This window comes from Pinus tabuliformis, chromosome 6 (genome assembly GCF_031772625.1).
Source record: "Pinus tabuliformis cultivar Carrire ecotype Pingquan chromosome 6, CPIR1, whole genome shotgun sequence".
Classification (NCBI taxonomy): domain Eukaryota; kingdom Viridiplantae; phylum Streptophyta; class Pinopsida; order Pinales; family Pinaceae; genus Pinus; species Pinus tabuliformis.
Window position 1 is genome coordinate 174,248,166 of NC_142292.1, and position 19,851 is coordinate 174,268,016.

The 19,851-nt window shown below is 40.5% G+C and overlaps 1 protein-coding gene across 1 annotated transcript; it reads left to right on the forward strand.

The window, feature by feature from the left end:
- The first annotated feature begins 6,093 nt into the window (after positions 1 to 6,093).
- On the forward strand, positions 6,094 to 6,867 carry LOC149258002 (germin-like protein 8-2). The gene is made up of 2 exons (XM_089396161.1): positions 6,094 to 6,223; positions 6,326 to 6,867. The coding sequence occupies exons 1-2, from the start codon at positions 6,094 to 6,096 to the stop codon at positions 6,865 to 6,867; spliced, it is 672 nt and encodes a 223-aa protein (XP_089252287.1).
- The last annotated feature ends 12,984 nt before the right edge of the window (positions 6,868 to 19,851 follow it).

Consider the following 19,851-nt stretch of genomic DNA (forward strand, 5'->3'; position numbering starts at 1 on the left):
CTTCATTCATCATCATATGGCATTTTTCTGTACTTAAAGAGACATGCGCCTGCTTTCATCTTTCAAGAACTTTTTCTATCTTCCCCAATGCTTCTTCCAATGAATCTCCATATGCCGTGAAATCATCCATATATATTTCAACACTATCATCCATCAGATCAGAGAACATCCCTAAAATTGCCCTCTAGAATGTTGCAGGTGCATTACAGAGACCAAACGAAAGGACTCTGTATGCGAACGTTCCCCAAGGGCATGTAAATGTGGTCTTATCCTGATCTTCAGGAGCTGTTTGGATCTGGTTGTACCCACTAAATCCATCCAGGAAGGAGAAAAACTTCCTCCCAGCTAATGTATCCAAGACTTGGTCAATGAATGGTAACGGAAAATGGTCTTTCTGAGTTGCCTTATTTAATTCTCTATAGTCCACACATATTCGCTATTTACCATTTTTCTTAGGGACGATTACCAATGGAGAAACCCATTAGCTGTATGAAATGGGGTATATAAATCCCACGTCCAGCAGCTTTTGAAGCTCTTGCTTAACAATATTTTTTAGAGCAGGGTTCATTCTTATCTGGGGTTGCCTCACATGACAACAGTCCTCCTTGATGTATAAGTGATGGGTGCATAGATTAGTAGGAATTCCCTTCATATCTAAGTAACCCCAGGTGCAGGCTTCTTTGTGTTTCCGAAGAACATCCAAGAGTTGTTTTTTCTGAGAATTTGACAGATCTGGATTGACATTAAGGTATTTTCCCAGTTCTATTTCCACAAAAATACTGTCATGGGGTGCAGTTGTAGGTAGCTCATCGAATCCATCTGTTGTTCTGATAATCTCCTGAGGTTCACAGCTCAAGACGGACTCTAGGTTTTGCTGATTCAAATCTAAAACAAAACAAGAATCACTGATAAAGGTAGTAATTGTGTCATCTTCTGTTTCGGCTTTCAACTGGAGGGCCTGTCCAATAGTAAGAACTAGTCTTAACTCCTCATTTTCTGATTCGTACTCTTTCCTATATAAAGATTTCTGGCGGCCTGCTGGTTTTGCTAATGAGTTAGGTTCTACGGGAGGATATAACACTAGGTTCTTAGTCTTTTGCCCATTCTAAATGATCATATGTCGAGACCGACACCCAATATAAGCATCTACGGTTGCCATCCAAGGCCTTCCCAGAATTAGGGGATGGCCTCCAGTTGGATATTGCGTTTGGAGTACTAGGAAGTCCACAGGGTAGTGCCATGAATCAACCGAAATCGTGATATGTTCTAACATCCCCACTAGTTTCACTGTAGATCGATCTGCCAATTATAACATTGTAGGTGTGTGTTTCAAGTTACGAATACCTAATGCACGCATGGTTTCAGCAGTGATGACATTTATGGCAGCACCCAAATCTACCAATACATTTGGAATTTCTACTCCATTAATTTGTATGGTTAAAATTGGGTTCCCGGGATCCCCATACTTTACAGGCATGGACCTTCCCATCATGAAATCTAATAGCTTCCCCATTACATGAATGGTGAACGGGTCTCTTGATTTCTTTTTAGGCTTCTTAGCCCAATATTCCCTAAGATTTTTTGCATATATAGGTACATCCGTCATAGCTTGTAATAAGGGGATCTTAACAAATAAATTATGTAACTCCCCTAACAGGTCAAACTCAGCTTGAGGGGTTGGTTTACTCACAGCCAACCTTTCTCGATAGGGCGGTTCAGCTTGGTGCTTTTGAGTAACTGGTGGTTGAGGAGGTGTATAATTTTTGTTGACTCAGTTTGGTTCCTCTTCAACCATTTTTGGTTCCTTTTCCTTACTGTCAATCTATTCAATGATAACATGTGAGGGTTGAGCATCTACTGTCTGCCCAGATCGTAAATTCATCTCATAGAATTATGCGGTAGAGATGCTATTTGAAGGTAGGTTGAGGGTGTCAGCTTGTTGAGCCCCTTTATTATTAGGATTCGGATTGGGTTGGATAGGGAGTTTGGGTCGAACAAGTTGATTACCAGGAGGCACATTAGAGGGCAACTGAATTTGTTGTTGTGGCATTGACTGGGGAAACTGACGAGGAAGAGAAGGTCCACGCCAGTTCGAAGCCCATGAGGAACTTGAACTAGCTTGAGGAGCCCACCGCTGCCAAGGTGGAAACTAGTATTGGGGCCACGTGGGCGGATAAGGCATGGTCTGGGGACCCATATTAAAATTTCTAAAGTATTGAGATGGATCAGGAAACATACCTTGATTTCCCATTGATGGCCGAGGTTGCCATGGCTTTTTAGGTCCCATAAAGTACAGCTGCTCCATCTCTTCGCCTGTCCCTTGAAAAACTGCTTTTAGTCCTGGCAAGGATGGGCATGAACTTGTCACAAGATTCAGCTCACAGATTTCACATTCTTCTATGGAGTTTAATGGACATTCCCTCTGTGGGTGTTTCTTCGTGCATGTTGGGAAAAATACGGCCATAGTTCTTTCCAATTCCAGTTGTTTCTGTTTTACCTGCAGCATGTCTATCTGTTCAGACAAAGTACTCAGGATATCAGTCCTCAGGTTGTCAAACAAATTCCCAATTTCTACTTTTGTAACACCTCCACCAGATACTTTTGTTGATATAATCCCTTGTTTATTCCTTGCAACTCCCCTTGAGCATTGGATACACAACTCAGAGATGGTATCAAAGTTCTCCTTTGGTATATCTCCCTTTCCAACTATATTCAACAATTCTAAAGAGTATTCTGAGAAAGCCCGAAGAAGGATAATTTTCAAAATGTCCTTATCCAGGTCAGAGTGACCTGATCTCTGCAATTTGTATTTAAATAATTCCACACAGTCTTCGATATTTTCGTCCTCTTTCCGTGTAAAATCTCTTCTTTAATATCCCGTGATTTACAGTAGTCCAGGTACTTCTCCAAGAAAGCAGTTCTCATCTCCTCCCATGTGGTGATAGACCTTCCCCCAAGACCCATAAACCACTGCAGGGCTGTCCCTTTTAGCGTAGCAGGAAAGATTTTCAATTTCTGAGCATTCGTTATGTAATCATACCCTCGAAACACAATGTCAAATTCGAACAAAAGCGTGTCAGGGTCTTCTGAAGTAAGCCCATGGAAACTGGGTAAAGTTGTTAAAGGAATGGGCTTTGTTGGTGCGCCAGACCCTAAATCCCCAATTGGGAAGTCAATAGTAGAGGTTGTAGGTGCCATGAATATCCTCCAATACTCACTAGGGATTTCAGCAGGCTTCGCAAGAAGGGATTTTATCAAAGGGGTTCTAGTTGCCTTAACAACACTTCCTCTATCCTTTGGTGATAGAAATGTCACTACAATCTCTTCCTCCCTGCCACAGTGGTTGGATCCTTCAGATCTCCTCTCTGCAACTCCTTCTTCCCTACTGGGATGGATCGTTCCTTTGGACGCTTTACTTGCAGCTTCTTCTTCTTATGTTACAAGCAACGGATCCCTTTAACAGGCATAATGTTGCTTGTCTCCCCGACTGCTGGAAGGGTCTGTTGTATCGAATCAGCAGGGGGTGTTGTGAATAGCACTGGTTGTTCTACAGATTTTCCCTCAAATTTTGTCTGTGCACATGGCCTCAAGGTTGCATGGGAAGATGCCTTTGACTCATCTTTTGCAATGATTTGCTGGATATAAGTGTTCCTTCCCAAATCCTGTCCTCCCTTATTTGGGGCTCTCCCTCTGCCCCTTTTATTTGGCTCTCTGTTCATACAAGTTGGTGTGGTGACAAATGTTGCGATCAAACCATAATGCTCAAGGCCTGGAGTAGGGTGTCAAAAGACCATTCCCTCCCCAGGGCGAGAGATCACGTTGAAAAGAGGGCAGTTAATGGAAAAAAAGAAAAGAAAATAGGAACCTAGGGTTCAGGGCCTGGGGGAGGGCATCAAAGGACTCCTCCCTCCCTGGGACAAGAACCCAACCAAGAAAATAACACACACACGAGAAAACCTAACACTTCAAGACTTGAAGTAGGGCGTCAAAGGACCCCTCCCTCCCCAGAGCGAGAGATTGGTTTTCTCGAAATTGAAAACAAAAAAATGTAAGGGAAATCTAAGCTCAAAGCCTGGAGTAGGGCATCAAACAACTCCTCCCTCCCGAGGGCAAGAGATCAGCCCTAATAAAACAGGAAACAATAAAAACACGAAATAAAGGAAATACCTATGCTGAGGACCTAAGCAGAGTGAGAAAGTTCGTTCTCTCCCTAAGATGAGAGATTGACCCTTTGGTTAATACAGATCGTGTCTTGCACCTCATTAGCCTCCCTTGCAATGACGCCAAAAAGTTGGTGTCCAGGTATGAACAATTTATCCACCCCTTTTCCTACATTAATGTATCAATCCAGGTGTGTATTCTTTTCAAGGAAACACGCAAGGTATATGCAGGGGCAAGGTTACAATCTGTCATCGACCAAGGGTTCGTGATCACCAATCAAAGCATTGTTGAAATAGAAATAAAAACTCAACTGCAGAACTTAAAAAGGTATTCACAGTTACCTAAGGAATCTGCGACAACAAACAAGAAATAAACACAACAATAAATAATACACACAAAGCAAGGAAACACGCAACACCTGATCAGAAGAGCAGGCCCAGCTCTCTGATCACGGTTGCGTTACTCACAACGAATGATAGATCAACAAAAAGGCTTGTATCTTATTAGTCTGAATAATGTTGTTACAATACAATGCAGGGTCTGACTAAGTCTTGATACAGGAATGACTTGTCTTTTATACAGTACAAAGGAGAATAACATCTCTCCCAAAAACCTAGAAACTATATTCCCAAAGATATACATCAGTTCCATCACAACACTAGCACTGAGAGAGCAAGAACAGGAATGATTCAAAAATGGGTTGGGAACAACTACAAATCAATTATGTTGTTTCGTCGTCGTCGATCAGCTGCGGTGAATCACGAAACTGCTCCGATATGCTGTGCGGTCAACACCTGCGCTCCATAATCGGCGGTCATAACATGTCTTAGTGGTTCGCATAGGTAAAACCCTCATGACTCTACTCCATTAATTAAATATCCCAAGAGACGATAAAAGGGGGAATTACCTCATAGTTTTACACAGTAAATATATGCGAACGAATACAAAATTGATGAAAAGAGGAGTGGAAATGCAGGGAAAAGATAGGCCAATTTGGTGCCCAACCGCAGCTAGAGAAAGACATTTCTTCTCAGATTCAGAGCTAGTAGAGGACTGTGGGCAGTGGATTTCGGACACTAGCCACACTTAAAAGAGTAGTATTTTTTCATTAGTTGTTATTGGAAAAAGGAAACCTTGATAGGAAGTATTCTTATGGAAAAACAAGATGATAGGTATAATGTTTTTGCTAGCCTTGATGATGTGAAAAGAGAATAGTGGAACTTGTGGTTCTTTGTGGAGAGGATGGACACTTTCCTTGCTCAAATTGGGTGTCATATTCCATGTGCTAGCACCTCTAAGATCTAGTGTGAGAGATCAAACACGTGTCACTTCTTTTGATTGATAACTGTTAAATGTTGGTTGATATCACTTCTTATGATTCATAATTGTTAAATGTTGGTTGATATAACTTCTTTTGATTCACAATTGCTAAATTTTGGTTGATAGTCTTTTGTGGTATGATGACTCCATAAACACTCCAGTGCAGATTTTACAATTTTTGTAGTTTTAGAGTAACAACTCTATTGACAGATGGTCAAAATTATATAGTTTCCCAATAGGCAGGTTGCTCTATAACTCTACTCGCAAATGGGCAAAATTATATAATTTCCCATTCGGCATATTGCTCTATAACTCTATTAGGAGATGGGCAAAACTATATAGTTTCACATTCAATAAATTGCTCTAAAAAATACTAGTAATGGTAGTAGATAGTAGAACTCTGCACTGAAACTTTGATTTTGTTAAAGAATACAATCTTACTCTTTATATATATATATATTGAACACCATTATCAATTAATTATTTTTTGTGATTAAATATTAACTTCCAAACTGTATCAAACTCCCGAGCAACGCTCTCCATTCATAATCAAATTCAGTCCATCTCTATTTATTTTCGAATAGAAGAAAAGAAAAATAGTGAGTTACAGCCATGGAATCCTTTCCGGCGTTAGCAGTTGCAGTACTAGTGATCTTATCATACGCGAATAGTATTGTTATTGTGCGTGCATGTGATCCAGATCCTTTACAAGACATTTGCGTTGCTGATATGCAAAGCAATGGTAATGTTTCCATATTGTAATTATGTATGTCTTGTGCGTTTGCGAATGTCTGCTAGCTGATCATGGGTGAATAACATTTTATATATATTTTGAATTGTGCAGTTATTGTGAACGGGTTTCCATGTAAGAATGCGATGACGGTCACAGCAGACGACTTCCGGTTGAGGGGCCTAGATAAACCAGGAGATACCAGTAACCAGTTGGGATTCGTTGTAACGCCAGCTTTTGTAACGCAGCTACCAGGCTTAAACACCTTGGGAATTTCGTTGGTCCGCCTTGATTACGCTGCTCCTCTCGGCCTCAACCCTCCTCACACACATCCGCGGGCCACCAAAATCTTGGTGGTGATCGAGGGTACTCTCTTGGTTGGCTTTATCACCACTAACAACACTCTGTTCTCCACAACGCTGGAGAAGGGAGACGTGTTTGTGTTCCCTCGAGGTCTTGTGCATTTCCAACAGAACATTGGCCCTGTCAACGCAGTGGCCTTCTCTGGACTGAACAGCCAGAATCCAGGAACTCAGCAGGTTGCGCCGGCCTTGTTCGGAGCCTCTCCTCCTGTTTCTGCCTCTGTGCTCGCCAGAGCTTTCCAGATCGATGACAAGCTCGTCCAAATTATCCAAAGCAGGTTCACATCCTCATGATGTTGATCCGATGCTGTCATCGCTCTTTCCTTCCTTCAATTGAGGTGGTATTTATATAGTTAAATAAAACCAACCTCCCGATGTTGTTATCTGAGAGAGGTAATTATAATAGCAGACGCTGCGTTTAATTATAATATAAATAAAAGTTCAATATTTCAAATCTGACGCTGCGTTTGATACACGATTGACAAAGACTTGGAAATACATATCAGTGTTAATTTGGATTATGAAATTTCTCATGTTAATCAATATTCAACTGTTCAGACAAAAACTGAGGAAGAAGTCGTCCACCATTTAAAAACGAATGCTATTTATCTCTAAAATTTGTGATGTAACAATGTCGTAAAAAAGGGCAAAAAACTGCATCAAAGAGAGCACATTAAAAAGGGGCATAGGAAATCCAAAGAACTGAATGGATGTAATCTTCTATAGTTTTCTCTTCATCATCAATCTTTGATTACCAATTTTCTGCAACATAAGTCCATAATAGAATTTTATCCCTTTGGGCTCCAATACATGAAAATTTCATTAACATTTTCATTTTCTACATCATTCATGTTGTCTTCAACACTCTGTGTTTCAACTTCTATGAAGACTTCATCAAAACCTGGTGTTTCAAACCTAGCTTCAAGGAACTTCAATTTTTCTTCAAATTTTGTTTCTTGTTCTATGTCATTTTCTTGATGATCTCATTTTACTAGAGTTGGAAGATGATTTCCCTATTTACTTGCACACTCAAAATAAATGTTAATTTTATATGAGAAACATTTGTAGAAACATATTTATTTTGTTCTTTCTACTCTACAATGAGAGATTTCTCCTCTTCCTCTTCCTTCTCTACCTCTGGCATTACATCATAATATTTATTTTCCAATTCTTTACCAACCTATGTTGCTGCAAATAGGTTGTCTTCCACTTGTCTTCCATACGAAAGTGGTCTTCTCTCACCAAATAACAACATATCAATGATCTATGTATGTTGCATCATGTGCAACCACTCTTCACTAGTTAATTTTTCTTCATCAAAGTTAACATCAAAAATTTTGATTGTTGGATCCACCAAACCTCTTGTTGCTCCATTGGTAGCTTTAACTATGCCAAACATAGTTGTTGGTGGTAACACTCCATTACCTTCCACTTTCAAGTGGGATTCACTAAACTCTTCATCTTTCTATAGATCTATTTTTATATATCCAACTTCCTTTTCATTTTGAAGCACTGTTGCAGTAGTTTGTACGACACTACTATCTTCAACTTGATTGTCTTTGCATCTACAAGGAGGGGAAGAATGTTGCCATCAATGGATTAGTTTATGAATTTTATTGCCAAAACATTATTTTTCTTTTTGGTTTCCAACTCTTTCAATTAGATCTCAAACAACTCTTGTTATTTCTTTGACTTTCTCAGCGTCTTGGCTTTCTTATTTCTACCCAATATTTGCTTCACATATGGGTTGAACACTACAAGTCAAACGCTCTTTACCTTTGCATGGTTCCACTGAAAATAAAATGTGCCACATATCTAATGGTTTTTGGGCCGAAGCCATTAGTACTATTGTTTATTTGAAAAATAGGAGTCCAACCAAAAGTTTAAATCTGAAAACACCTTTTGAAGCATTTGATGGACATAAACCAAAAGTGAATCGTTTAAGAGTTTTTTATGCAAGGCATTTGCACATATTCCAAAATATGAAATAAGAAAACTTTATGCAAAATCAATTAAGTGCACATTCATTGGTTATTGTGATGATCAAAAGGCATACAAGTTGTTTGATCCTAGTTCACATAGATTTCTTGCAAGTAGGGATGTGGTGATTCATTAAAATGAGGATGAAGGTGATAAAATGAATAACACGGTTGTATGGCACGATATTGATGATTATTGCAAAATAGAAGCATGTTTTGAATAGGAACATGAACAGGTACAACAACATGAACAAGAACATGTACAGGTTCAAGAGCAAGAAGCATCCAATAGTCATGAGACTCCAAGAAGAGAACAAGAAACTCCACAAAGTAGAAAGAAGGATGAAAGCAATAAAACTCTAAGGAGGTCTTCACGTCAAATTCCCACCTATAAGATATAAAGATTATGCATTGATGTCTCATGTAATGAATGTTGTAGAACCTTCAGTTTATGAAGAAGCTAAAGAATATAAAGAACGGAGAGATGCAATGAATGATGAATACAACTCTATAATGAATAATGACACATGAGAATTAACAAAATTGCCTAAAGATAAAGTTCCCATAGGATTCAAATGGTTTTTCAAACCAAAGTTTAATGTTGATGATAGTATTGATAAGTATAAAGCTACATTAGTTGCAAAAGAGTATTCACAAAAAGAAGGCATTGATTATGAAGTTACTTTTGCACCTGTAGCTAAACTGAATATAATTAGAATTATGATTGCATTAGCTACAAAACAAGATTGGAAAATGCATCAATTAGATGTCAAATCAACTTTCTCGAATGATGAATTAAAATAACAAGTTTATTTGGTTATGCCTGAAGGGTTTGTAAAGCAGGGACAAGAGCATCTTGTCTGCAGGTTAAAGAAAGCTTTGTATGGTTTGAAACAAGCACCAAGATCTAGATATGTGAAAATTGATTCATTCTTTTATTAAAAAAGATTTTGTGAGAAGAAAAAGTGATCCTAACTTGTACATCAAGAGAGATGAAGATGGGAACATTTCCTTCATATCTCTGTATGTTGATGATCTTATCATAACAAGCAATGCACTCAGGTTGATTGAAGAAATTAAAATTCAGTTGTCACATGTATTTCAAATGAAGGACCTTGGTGAATTGTATTATTGTTTGGGTCTTGAAATTTGGAGGGAATTTGGTTAGACAATCCTTGAAAGATTTCATATGTTTGAATGCAAAACCAATATCTACTTGTTTGGAACAGAATGCCAAGTTTTATAATGATGATGGATCTAAAGAAGTGAATGGAACTTGGTATCGTCAATTGGTGGGAAGTTTGAACTACCTCACCACCACCAGGCCAAATATAGTGTATTCTGTCAGCATCCTTAGTCACTTTATGGATAAGCCTTGTGAAATCCATTGGAAAGCAGCAAAGAAATTCCTTTGATATCTGAAGGGAACACTTTATTTTGGTATTTTGTATAGTGATGAATCTGATGTTGAGTTGGCAGGTTTTTCTGATTCAGATTGGGCTGGAAATCTTGATGATAGAGGATCAACCTCTAGATATGAATTCAATTTAGGATCGGGGGTCGTATCATGGAGCATCAAGAAACAACCAACTGTTTCTTTGTCATCCACATAAGATGAACACAAAGCCTTGACCAATGCAACTTGTGAAGCTATTCAGTTAAGGAGGATTCTTAAAGATGATGGAGAAAAACAAAAAGGACTAACAAGCATCAAATGTGACAATCAAAGTTCCATGAAGCTCGCAAATAATCCAATTTATCATGCCAAAAAAAACATATTGAAGTTGAGCATCATTTTGTAAGAGAAAAGATACAATCAAATGAGACTCATTTAGTCTATTGTAATACAAGTGAGAATGTAGCTGACATCTTTACCAAGCCTCTTGGAAAGATGAACTTTGAAATATGTAGACAACAACTAGGCATTGCTAAAAATCCATATCTCCGTTAAGGGTGGATGTTGGAATAATGTAGAAATGATATGTCTAGATAGAGTTAATGAGTTGTGTTCTCGTAGTTAGTGTTTGAGTCTAACTGTCATGAGTTGTGTGTTCGTAGTTTGTTTTGTCTGTTGGTGATCTGAATTATTTGGATCTAGATTGTCCTAGAAGCTCTCTATGTGTGCCTATATAATGTACTAGTTGTCCAAGTAGTTTGATTAATGAGATTTGATTTCATTCTTGTGCATCTCTATGATTTGTCTAATAATGTATCTTGGTCATACCTAGCTTGATTTTCATTTTCATTATGAGCCAACCCCCATGCGATGTTAGTGCATGAGGGCCAAAAGGGGAGGATGGGGAGAATGAGGCCCCTAGGGCCATAATCAAGCCCATCAGTAGGCCAAGGAGGTTGATGAGTCATTTCACTCATATGTTCCTCTTGATATTCGAAGTGAATTTCATAACCTTGAGACCATGGCAGCTGTTGGTATCTAAGTATGAACAATTTATCCACCCCTTTTCCTACATTAATTGTAGGTTTTAACGCCGTACAGAAATTACCTGCATATGAATTCTAAAACACAAAAAATAAATAATGTGAGAGCATAACACATAAAACACATATACACAGATATTTTCCCTTGGATCCCAGAACCAGGACTACTAGCTTGATTTTTTTCATTATTTTCCTTTCAATGTTATAATACATATTTATACATGCCGAAGCATCCAATACCATGGACCGAAAAACCATCGCGTCCAATACCATGGACCGAAAACCATCGTGTCCAACACCATGGACCGAAAACCATCGTGTCCGAAAAACATGTGCGAAAATCATGCACAAAACCATAGGTGGGTCCGCCGAACCTAACATAGGGTCCAAAACCAAAATTTTTCGGGGCACTGCCCCGAACCCCATAAAGTGGGGTTATGGGTGCCCCTCAAACCCCCTGTTAACTATGTGGAAAGAATATAACACAACCCAACGTTCTCCCATTTGTTGTTTTCTTTCCACAGGGGGCCACAAGAGAGCTTAGTCATTTTTCCAGCCCTGAAATGCCCATTGTCTCTCTACACCAAGAGAACTTCTTAGAGCTCACAGATTTTGTCAGTGCATCTGCAATATTCTTCAAAGTGTCCACCTATACCAGCAACACCTTTTTGTCTTCTATCATATCCCTCACAAAGTGATACTGAACATCAATGTGCTTTGTCTTTGACTGATATGCGGGGTTCTTTGCCAAGAAAATTGCACTTTGGATATCACAGTCTATCCTTATAGCTCCCTATACTAACACCATACTTGAACACAATCTCTGCAACCAAACTGCTTCCTTGCTTGCATGAGTGGTTGCCATGTATTCTGCTTCTGTAGTTCATAGTGCCACTACAGATTGTTTCTTACTGATCCAACTGACTGCACCTCAAAATAGGTTAAACACATACCCACTTGCAGATCTTCTCTGATCCAGATCTCCAGCCCAGTCTGCATCAACAAAGCCACAAATATCCAACATTCTGTCCAATCCTGATCTTCCTTGGTAGCACAAACCATAATCACTACTGCCACGGAAATACCTGAAAACTCGCTTCACTGTTGTCCAATGCTCCTTTCCTAGTTTTGACATAAACCTGCTCAATACTCCCACTGCATGTGCAATGTCTAGTCTAGTACAGACCATTGCATACATCAGGCTATCGACTGCACTTTCATATGGAACACGGGACATGTCCTCTTCCTCTTCTTGTGTTTTGGGACATTGTTCAGCAGATAACCTCACACCTACAGGAATAGCAACCTTCACCGGTTTACTATCCTGCATATTAAACCTCCGCAATATTGTCTCGACATACTTCCTCTAGTTTAACCATAGCTTCCTCTTTGCCCGATCTCTTTTAATTTCCATAACCAAAATATAGTTTGCAGCACCAAGATCTTTCATGTCGAATTTGGAGGACAATTGGGTCTTCAAATCCTGGATAATTTCTTTGTCATTTCCAACCAACAACATATCATCCACATAGAAGACCAGATAAATAACACGGTCACCATAAGTTAAAATACACACAGTGATCTGCTTTGCTTCTGGTGAAGCCAAGTCCCCGTATAAATGTATCAAATTTCTGATACCACATCCTTGGTGACTGTTTTAACCCATACAGAGACTTCTTTAACTTGCATACCAGTTCTTTCTTACCCTTCGCTGCAAAGCCTTCAGGTTGCTTCATGTAGATATCCTCTTCCAGATCCCCGCGAAGAAATGTTGTCTTCACATCCATCTATTCTACCTCAAAATCAAAAGCAGCAGCAACAGATAAAAGTAATCTAATATAAGTTACCTTGGCAACAGGAGAAAAAATATCACCAAAATCAATTCCCAGCACGTGGGAATAACCTTTTGCTACCAACCAAGCTTTGTATTTCTCCACTTTTCCTTCTACATTTGTCTTCTTTTTGAACACCCATTTGCTGCTAATGGGTTTCCTTCCAGCCGGCAACTCCACCAAATCCCAAGCCTCATTTTTGTGCAAAGATGCCATTTCATCAACCATGGCTTCTTGCCAGAGTTTTCCATCCTCTGAATCTACTGCTTCCTTCACAATTCTGGGATCATCATCAGTAATAGATAAAGCCAAATTTGAACAGAAAGTACATGGACTATACCTTTCAGGCTGCCTTCTTTCTCGAACTGATCTTCTCACAGCCGGAGTTTGTGGCTCTTCATCTTCTGATTCCTCCTCTGCTGTAGAGTCTAATTCTTCCTCCTTTAGCTCAAACTCTATCTTCTGAGGTTCCTTTCATTAGACTTCATGTTTAATAACATCTTTCACCTTTCTGAACACCACATCTCGGCTATACACAACCTTCCGTGTGACTGGGTTCCAAAGCTTATAACCCTTTAAACCATCCTTATACCTAATAAAGATGCACTTTTCATATTTACTATCCAACTTGGTTCGTTTCTCCTTTGGAACATGTACATATGCATCACATCCAAATACCCTCAGATGTGAAAGAGAGGGTTTCTTACCATCCCATACCTCTTGTGGAGTCTTATCCTCCAACGCTGATGAAGGTGACCTATTGACCAGGTAACATGCAGTATCCACCGCCTCTGCCCAGAATTCCTGTCCTAACCCGGCATCACTAAGCATGCTTCTTGCCCTTTCCATCAACGTCTTGTTCATTCTTTCTGCAACTCCATTTTGCTGAGGTGTATATGGAGTAGTTTTCTGCCATGATATACCACATTTCTTATAGAATTCTTCAAATTCCTTGCTGCAAAACTCTCCACCATTATTTGTCCTCGGTTCCTTTATTTTCTTCTCTGTCTAATTTTCCACGAGAGCCTTAAATTCTTTAAACCTGTCAAAGACTTTAGATTTTTTCTTAAGGAAATATATCCATGTATTCCTCAAGAAGTCATCTATAAATGATACATAGTACAAAGACTTACCCAGTGATGGAACCTTCACAAGTCCAAACACATCACTGTGCACAAGATCTAATATCTATTTCGCCCTCTTACTACCAGAGGGGAAACTCACCCGATTCTACTTCCCATATACACAATTTTCACAAAAATCAAAATCCAAAGAGCTATTACTCATACCTTCTACCATACCTTTACCATGAAGTATTCAAAGGCCCTTCTCTCCAATATGTCCAAGCCTTTGATGCCACAGTATGGTCTTCTCTCCAGATACCACTAGATCTTCTACTCCACTTTCAGGAACCAGAGAACTATTGCACCCATCAATAACAGTGTTACCATGCAGCTTGTACAGAGTTCCAATCCGAACTCCCCTCATCAATACCAATGCTCCCTGAACCATCTTGCAGGTATCCTTCTTGAACACTGTTTTTACACCTGCATCATCCAACTTGCTTATAGAAATTAGATTTCTGGCCAATGCAGGAATATGCAGAACACCCGGAAGTGTTCTAACCCTTCCACCTTGAAACTTCAACTTTACTTTTTTGCGACCAGTGATTCTAGCCTTCCTATCATCCCCTAAGAAGACATCACCACCATCGTATTTCTCATACTCGCAGAACCACTCTCTATGGGGAGTGAAGTGAAAAGATGCACCTGAGTCAATCAACCATGCCTTGTGATCTACATGTGTACTTGAAGAAGCCAAGTACACATCCCCACCTTCATTTGAAGTGGTTTTTGCCTCTGCAGAAGGAGCATCATCAGATCCCTTTCCTTTATCAGGAGCTTTAGATTTACATTCCCTTTTGTAGTGCCCTTCCTTTCCGCATTTCCAGCACACCATCTTTACAGGTTTTCTTGGAGATTTAGATCTCCCACTCGATGACTTATTTTTGTTTCTGTTCTGGGACTGTCCTCGTATAGACAAGGCATCACCATTCTGGCTCTCTGTATTTTTCCGTCTCATCTCCTTCGTCAGCAAGGATGAGACTATTTCATCAAAATGCAAGGCAGTTGCATTGCTACCTATTGCAATAACCAGAATATCCCACAAATCTGGTAGAGAACACAACAAACTGATGCACTTATCTTCATTTGAAATTTTAATATCAACAGATGTTAACTGACTTACCACAGTATTAAATGCGTTCAGATGCTCTGACACCGAGTCTCCATCTTTCATCCTCAGGTTATACAGCTTTTTCCGCAAGAACAGTTTATTCACCAGAGACCTAGATTGGTACAAAGTCCCTAACTCTTCCCACAAAGCCTTCGTCGTAGCTTCCCCTGATACATTCAACAAAACTGAATCTAAGACACAGAATCATATTGTGCTCTTTGCCTTCCAATCCAACTTCTTCCATTCTTCATCGGACACTCCTGTTGGTTTAATACCCGAATCTATCGCGATCCACTGATCTTTATCCACCAACAGATCCTCCTTCTTGAGTTTCCACAACTCAAAACTTTGACCATTAAATTTCTCGATCTCTATCTTTCCACTGCTCACCATCTTCTTTCACCACTAGAATCGATCTTGCAGATCTCGCATTGAACAGGGTCTGCCACAGGCCTGAGCGAAACCCCTCAGTGACAAAGGTGGCCCCTTGAAGCAAATACTGCTGTGATACCAAATGTAGGTTTTAACCTCGTACAAAAATTACCTGCATACGAATTCTAAAACATAGAAAATAAATAGTGCGAGAGCAGAACACATAAAACACATATACACAGAGATTTTCCCCTGGATCCCAAAACCGGGACTACTAGCTTGATTTTTTTCAGTATTTTCCTTTCAATGTTATAATACATATTTATACATGCCGAAGCATCCAATACCATGGACCGAAAAACTATCGTGTCCAATACCATGGACCGAAAACCATCACATCCAACACCATGGACCAAAAACCATCGCGTCCAGAAAACATGTGCGAAAATCATGTACAAAACCATAGGTGGGTCCACCCAACCTAACATAGGGTCCAAAACCAAAATTTTCTTGGGCGCTACCCCAGACCCCATAAAGTGGGGTTACGGGTGCCCCTCAAACCCCCTGTTAACTACGTGGAAAGAATATAACACAACCCAACATTAATGTATCAATCCGAGTGCATATTATTTTCAAGGCAACACGCAAGGTATATGCAGGGGAAAGGTTACAATATGTCATCGACCAAGGATTCGTGATTACCAATCAAAGCATTGCTAAAACAGAAATAAAAACTCAACTGCGGAACTTAAAAAGGTATTCACAGTTATTTAAGGAATCTGCGACAGCAAGCAAGAAATCAACACAGCAATAAACAATACCCACAAAGCAAGGAAACACGCAACACCTGATCAAAAGAGCAGGCTCAGCTCTCTGATCAGGGTTGTGTTACTCACTGCAAACGATAGATCAACAAAAAGGTTTGTATCTTATTTATCTGAATAATGTTGTTACAATACAATGGAGGGTCTGACTAACTTTTGATATAGGAATGACCTGTCTTTTATACAGTACGAAGGAGAATAACATCTCTCCCCAAAACCTGGAAACTATATGCCCAAAGATATACATCAGTACCAGAACAGCACTAGCGCCAAGAGAGAAAGAACAGGAATGATTCAAAAACGGGTTGGAAACAGCTTCAAATCAGTTATTTTGTTTCATCGTGGTCAGTCAACTGCTGTGAATCATAGAACTGTTGCGATATGCCCTGCGGTCAACACCTGCGCTCCATAATCTGTGGTCATAACATGTCTTAGTGGTTCACATAGGTAAAACCCTCATGACTCTACTTCATTAATTAAATATCCCAAGAGATGATAAAAGGGGGAATTACCTCATAGTTTTACACAATAAATATATGTGAATGAATACAAAAGGGATGAAAAGAGGAGTGGAAATTTAGGGAAAAGATAGGCCAATTTGATGCCCAACATCTCCCCCAACTAGCCTTCTGCACGCCCTCGTGCAACTTGCCCTCTCCACAGATCTGGGTTGGATAGGCTATGTGCTTCCTGAAGCGCGAGATCATATTCCTCGACCATTTCTATTCCTGGGACCTTAAACCCCTCTGAGCGGAGAACTTCCTTCCACCAATCATTTGGTACTTTATAGGCTAGGGTGTAGCATTCTTCCGGAAACCATAGTACAGGGTACTGAAATCAAATTCCCATCCACCAAACCCCACATGTTTGGATGCACGCCACATATCTTGGCACCCTGCTGAGTGCTCGTGCAAAATTTGGTGTTCCAAACAGTTCTCTATTCCAGACAGATGTGGGTGACATCATCCACCTTTTCTGACAACTATCCAGGGCCTCAGCCTGAAACGTGACCAATTGTTTGACACAGAGATCGATGCACCACTTTTGTGTCCTCAACATCCATTCTTTATTTCCCATAATTTCCAAAAATGTAGTGTGCTTATCATAAAAGGCTTTGTGGCCTGATTTGACTCGAACGTGTCAGAAGCCTTCTGCCAGCTTATCTTATTAAAAGTGTAAGAGGTGACGGCCCTTAAATGAATGTCCCCCACATCTGGAACCAGATTAAATTCTCTCTCAACCCATAAGAGATACCCATGCATGTAAAGCTCACACATCAAATTTTGAGTTGGAACATCATGGGCTTTCAATATCAAGAGGAACTGTACACCGTCCTCAATCTCGTGACTAATTTCTTTCTGGATGCTTTCTAAACAAAAGAAAAGAAAGCATTCATGCAAAAATAAAGAATAACCAGAAGCGGGAGGGCGACATGCCAACACTTCTTGTGCTAAATGGAGCATCTGCTCTTTATCAGTTTTTAACTCTTCTACTTGCCTTTCCAGCCGCTCCACCTTGAGTTGTTGCTTTGCATGCCTCAATCGCATTATATCAATGCGCTCCACATATTCAAAGATAGTCGTAGATGCTCGTTCTTGGGCTTTCTTCACTTCATTCTGATATCGCGCCGCGGTGGATTTCCAAGTTTGTACCTCAACCATCAAAGAAAACTCATGGCCTTCAAACAAATATTCTATCGGGTCTGTCTAAGTGGCAACAGAAGTTGTTGCCACTTCATCTACCTGTGTCCCTGCTTCGGTCATCATGGTTTTGGGCTTCTTAGCCCGCCGCTTGTATTTCTTCACCTATTTCTTCAACCGGTGCATTTGTTTTCTCAGCCTCTTAACCTCTGTTTTGAGCCGCATCGTTTCTTTGAATTGAAGCTAATATTTTTGCTTCATAGGCATCCTTCATTGTTCACACAATTCTACCAATTCTTATTTGACCACCACCTCATTTGGTACTGCATCTGGTTCGAAAGGTGGTGGATTACTTGAGGGAGTATCCACAGGGTTAATCAACGGGGCTTCTTTGCTTAGCCTCTCTTTCTGGGTAGCAGCCACTTCCTTACTATCTCTTGCGTCGTCCTGCTATGAAGCTATCTCGATAAGTGTCGGGCTCACTCGATGGATGTCCATCGGTGGTTCAACCAAAGCTTCCCTTCCAGGTTCCCTCGTTTCAAAAACATCTGCCTCTTCCTTTATTCTAGGTTCCTGGGAAAGGTCTCCGTAGGGGTCTACGGCGAACAAACCTGTGGCAGCTGGTTCTTTCTTCAAACCATCATACTTCAAAATTGGTAGAACGTCCACTTCTTCCTCTGTGTGTCGGGCAGAGCGAGACACCCTTGCCCTTTTTGGAATGGAGAAGTAAGAGGAAAATTGAAAGAATTTTCCTACCTGATCTATCTTGGCCCCAGTTGTAGCCTCGAGCTCTTTCCCTCTGTCTGCAGTGTCTCTGCTCTAGGTTAAAACCCCCGCCTGTGCAGTCCCCTGTTCTGAGGTTGACGTTGGTTCTTATGGAATAGCGTCAGTCCCAACATCTAATTCCTCTGTGGTCTCTAGGGTCGGACAAGTTGATGGTGGTTCTTGTGTAACACCACCTTTCGTGTCCAACAATTCTTGAACAGACAATGCTGGCACTATTTCTTCCAGCACGACATTGATACAAATGGATTCTTACGTAATTACATCAATTCCATCCATTATACCCATAGCCTCTTCTTCTATTGGCCCAACGGTTCTTTCAGCTTTGGGCCCCTCTCGTCCAGGTTCATCTTCCTCCATTGGTTCTACAGTCGAGGGTGGTTCTTGTGGGACACCCCCGGCCGCAATATTAACAGACTCCTCCACCTTAGCCTGATGTGGTCCCTCTTCACTTATTAAAGTGTTGCTGATTTGCTCCACTAGCTCCGTGATTGAGGTTGGTTCTTGAGGGGAAGCCTTGGTCGTGGTGCTAGTGGCTCTTTCTATATTGGCCCCTTGCTATAGCACTTCTTCTTTTATCAGTTCCGTGGTCGAGTTTGGTTCTTGTGGGGCAACCTCGAATATCCTCCCATGTTCGCGCTCCTAGTTTTGTTCCAGCCCTTCGATTTCCATCTCCATTTCCTCTAGTTCCTCTTGATCTATGTATTCATCCTCTACTCCGGTTCCTTCCTCCATCACTTCAGGCTCTTCTTCTCTAGTGGCTCTAGCAGCTACTATCTCTTCCTCTGTAGAATCCTAGAATGTTTCCCATGGGATTTGAAATCGATCGATTGCGTGCATGACTAATAGCCAGGCTAGACCATGGTTGGTAATGACTACTGCCACTTGTTGCGAGTGCTGAACAGAGTGCACCATCAGCTGGAGACTCCTTAATAGGAAGAAAGGCATATTCAATGAGAAGGCTTCCGCCTGTGGGAACCGAAGGTGAGCCAATATTCTAAAATGGTATTTAAACATGGTGGTATACCTCCCCTTGTACGTTATGTATCTCATTACAAAATCTACTACCTCACCCCATGGGTGTGGTAATGAATTTCAGTCATACCCCCGGCCTTTCTGAACAACATTTTCTTCGGCCTGCAAGAATGCTTCGGGGAACTCCAGAAGGGAGGTT

Bases quoted from the DNA above. Each gene is read 5' to 3' on its own strand.
- LOC149258002 (XM_089396161.1), top strand. From the start codon at position 6,094: ATGGAATCCTTTCCGGCGTTAGCAGTTGCAGTACTAGTGATCTTATCA. The intron at 6,224-6,325 runs GTAATGTTTCCA...TGAATTGTGCAG, and splicing joins TGCTGATATGCAAAGCAATG to TTATTGTGAACGGGTTTCCA.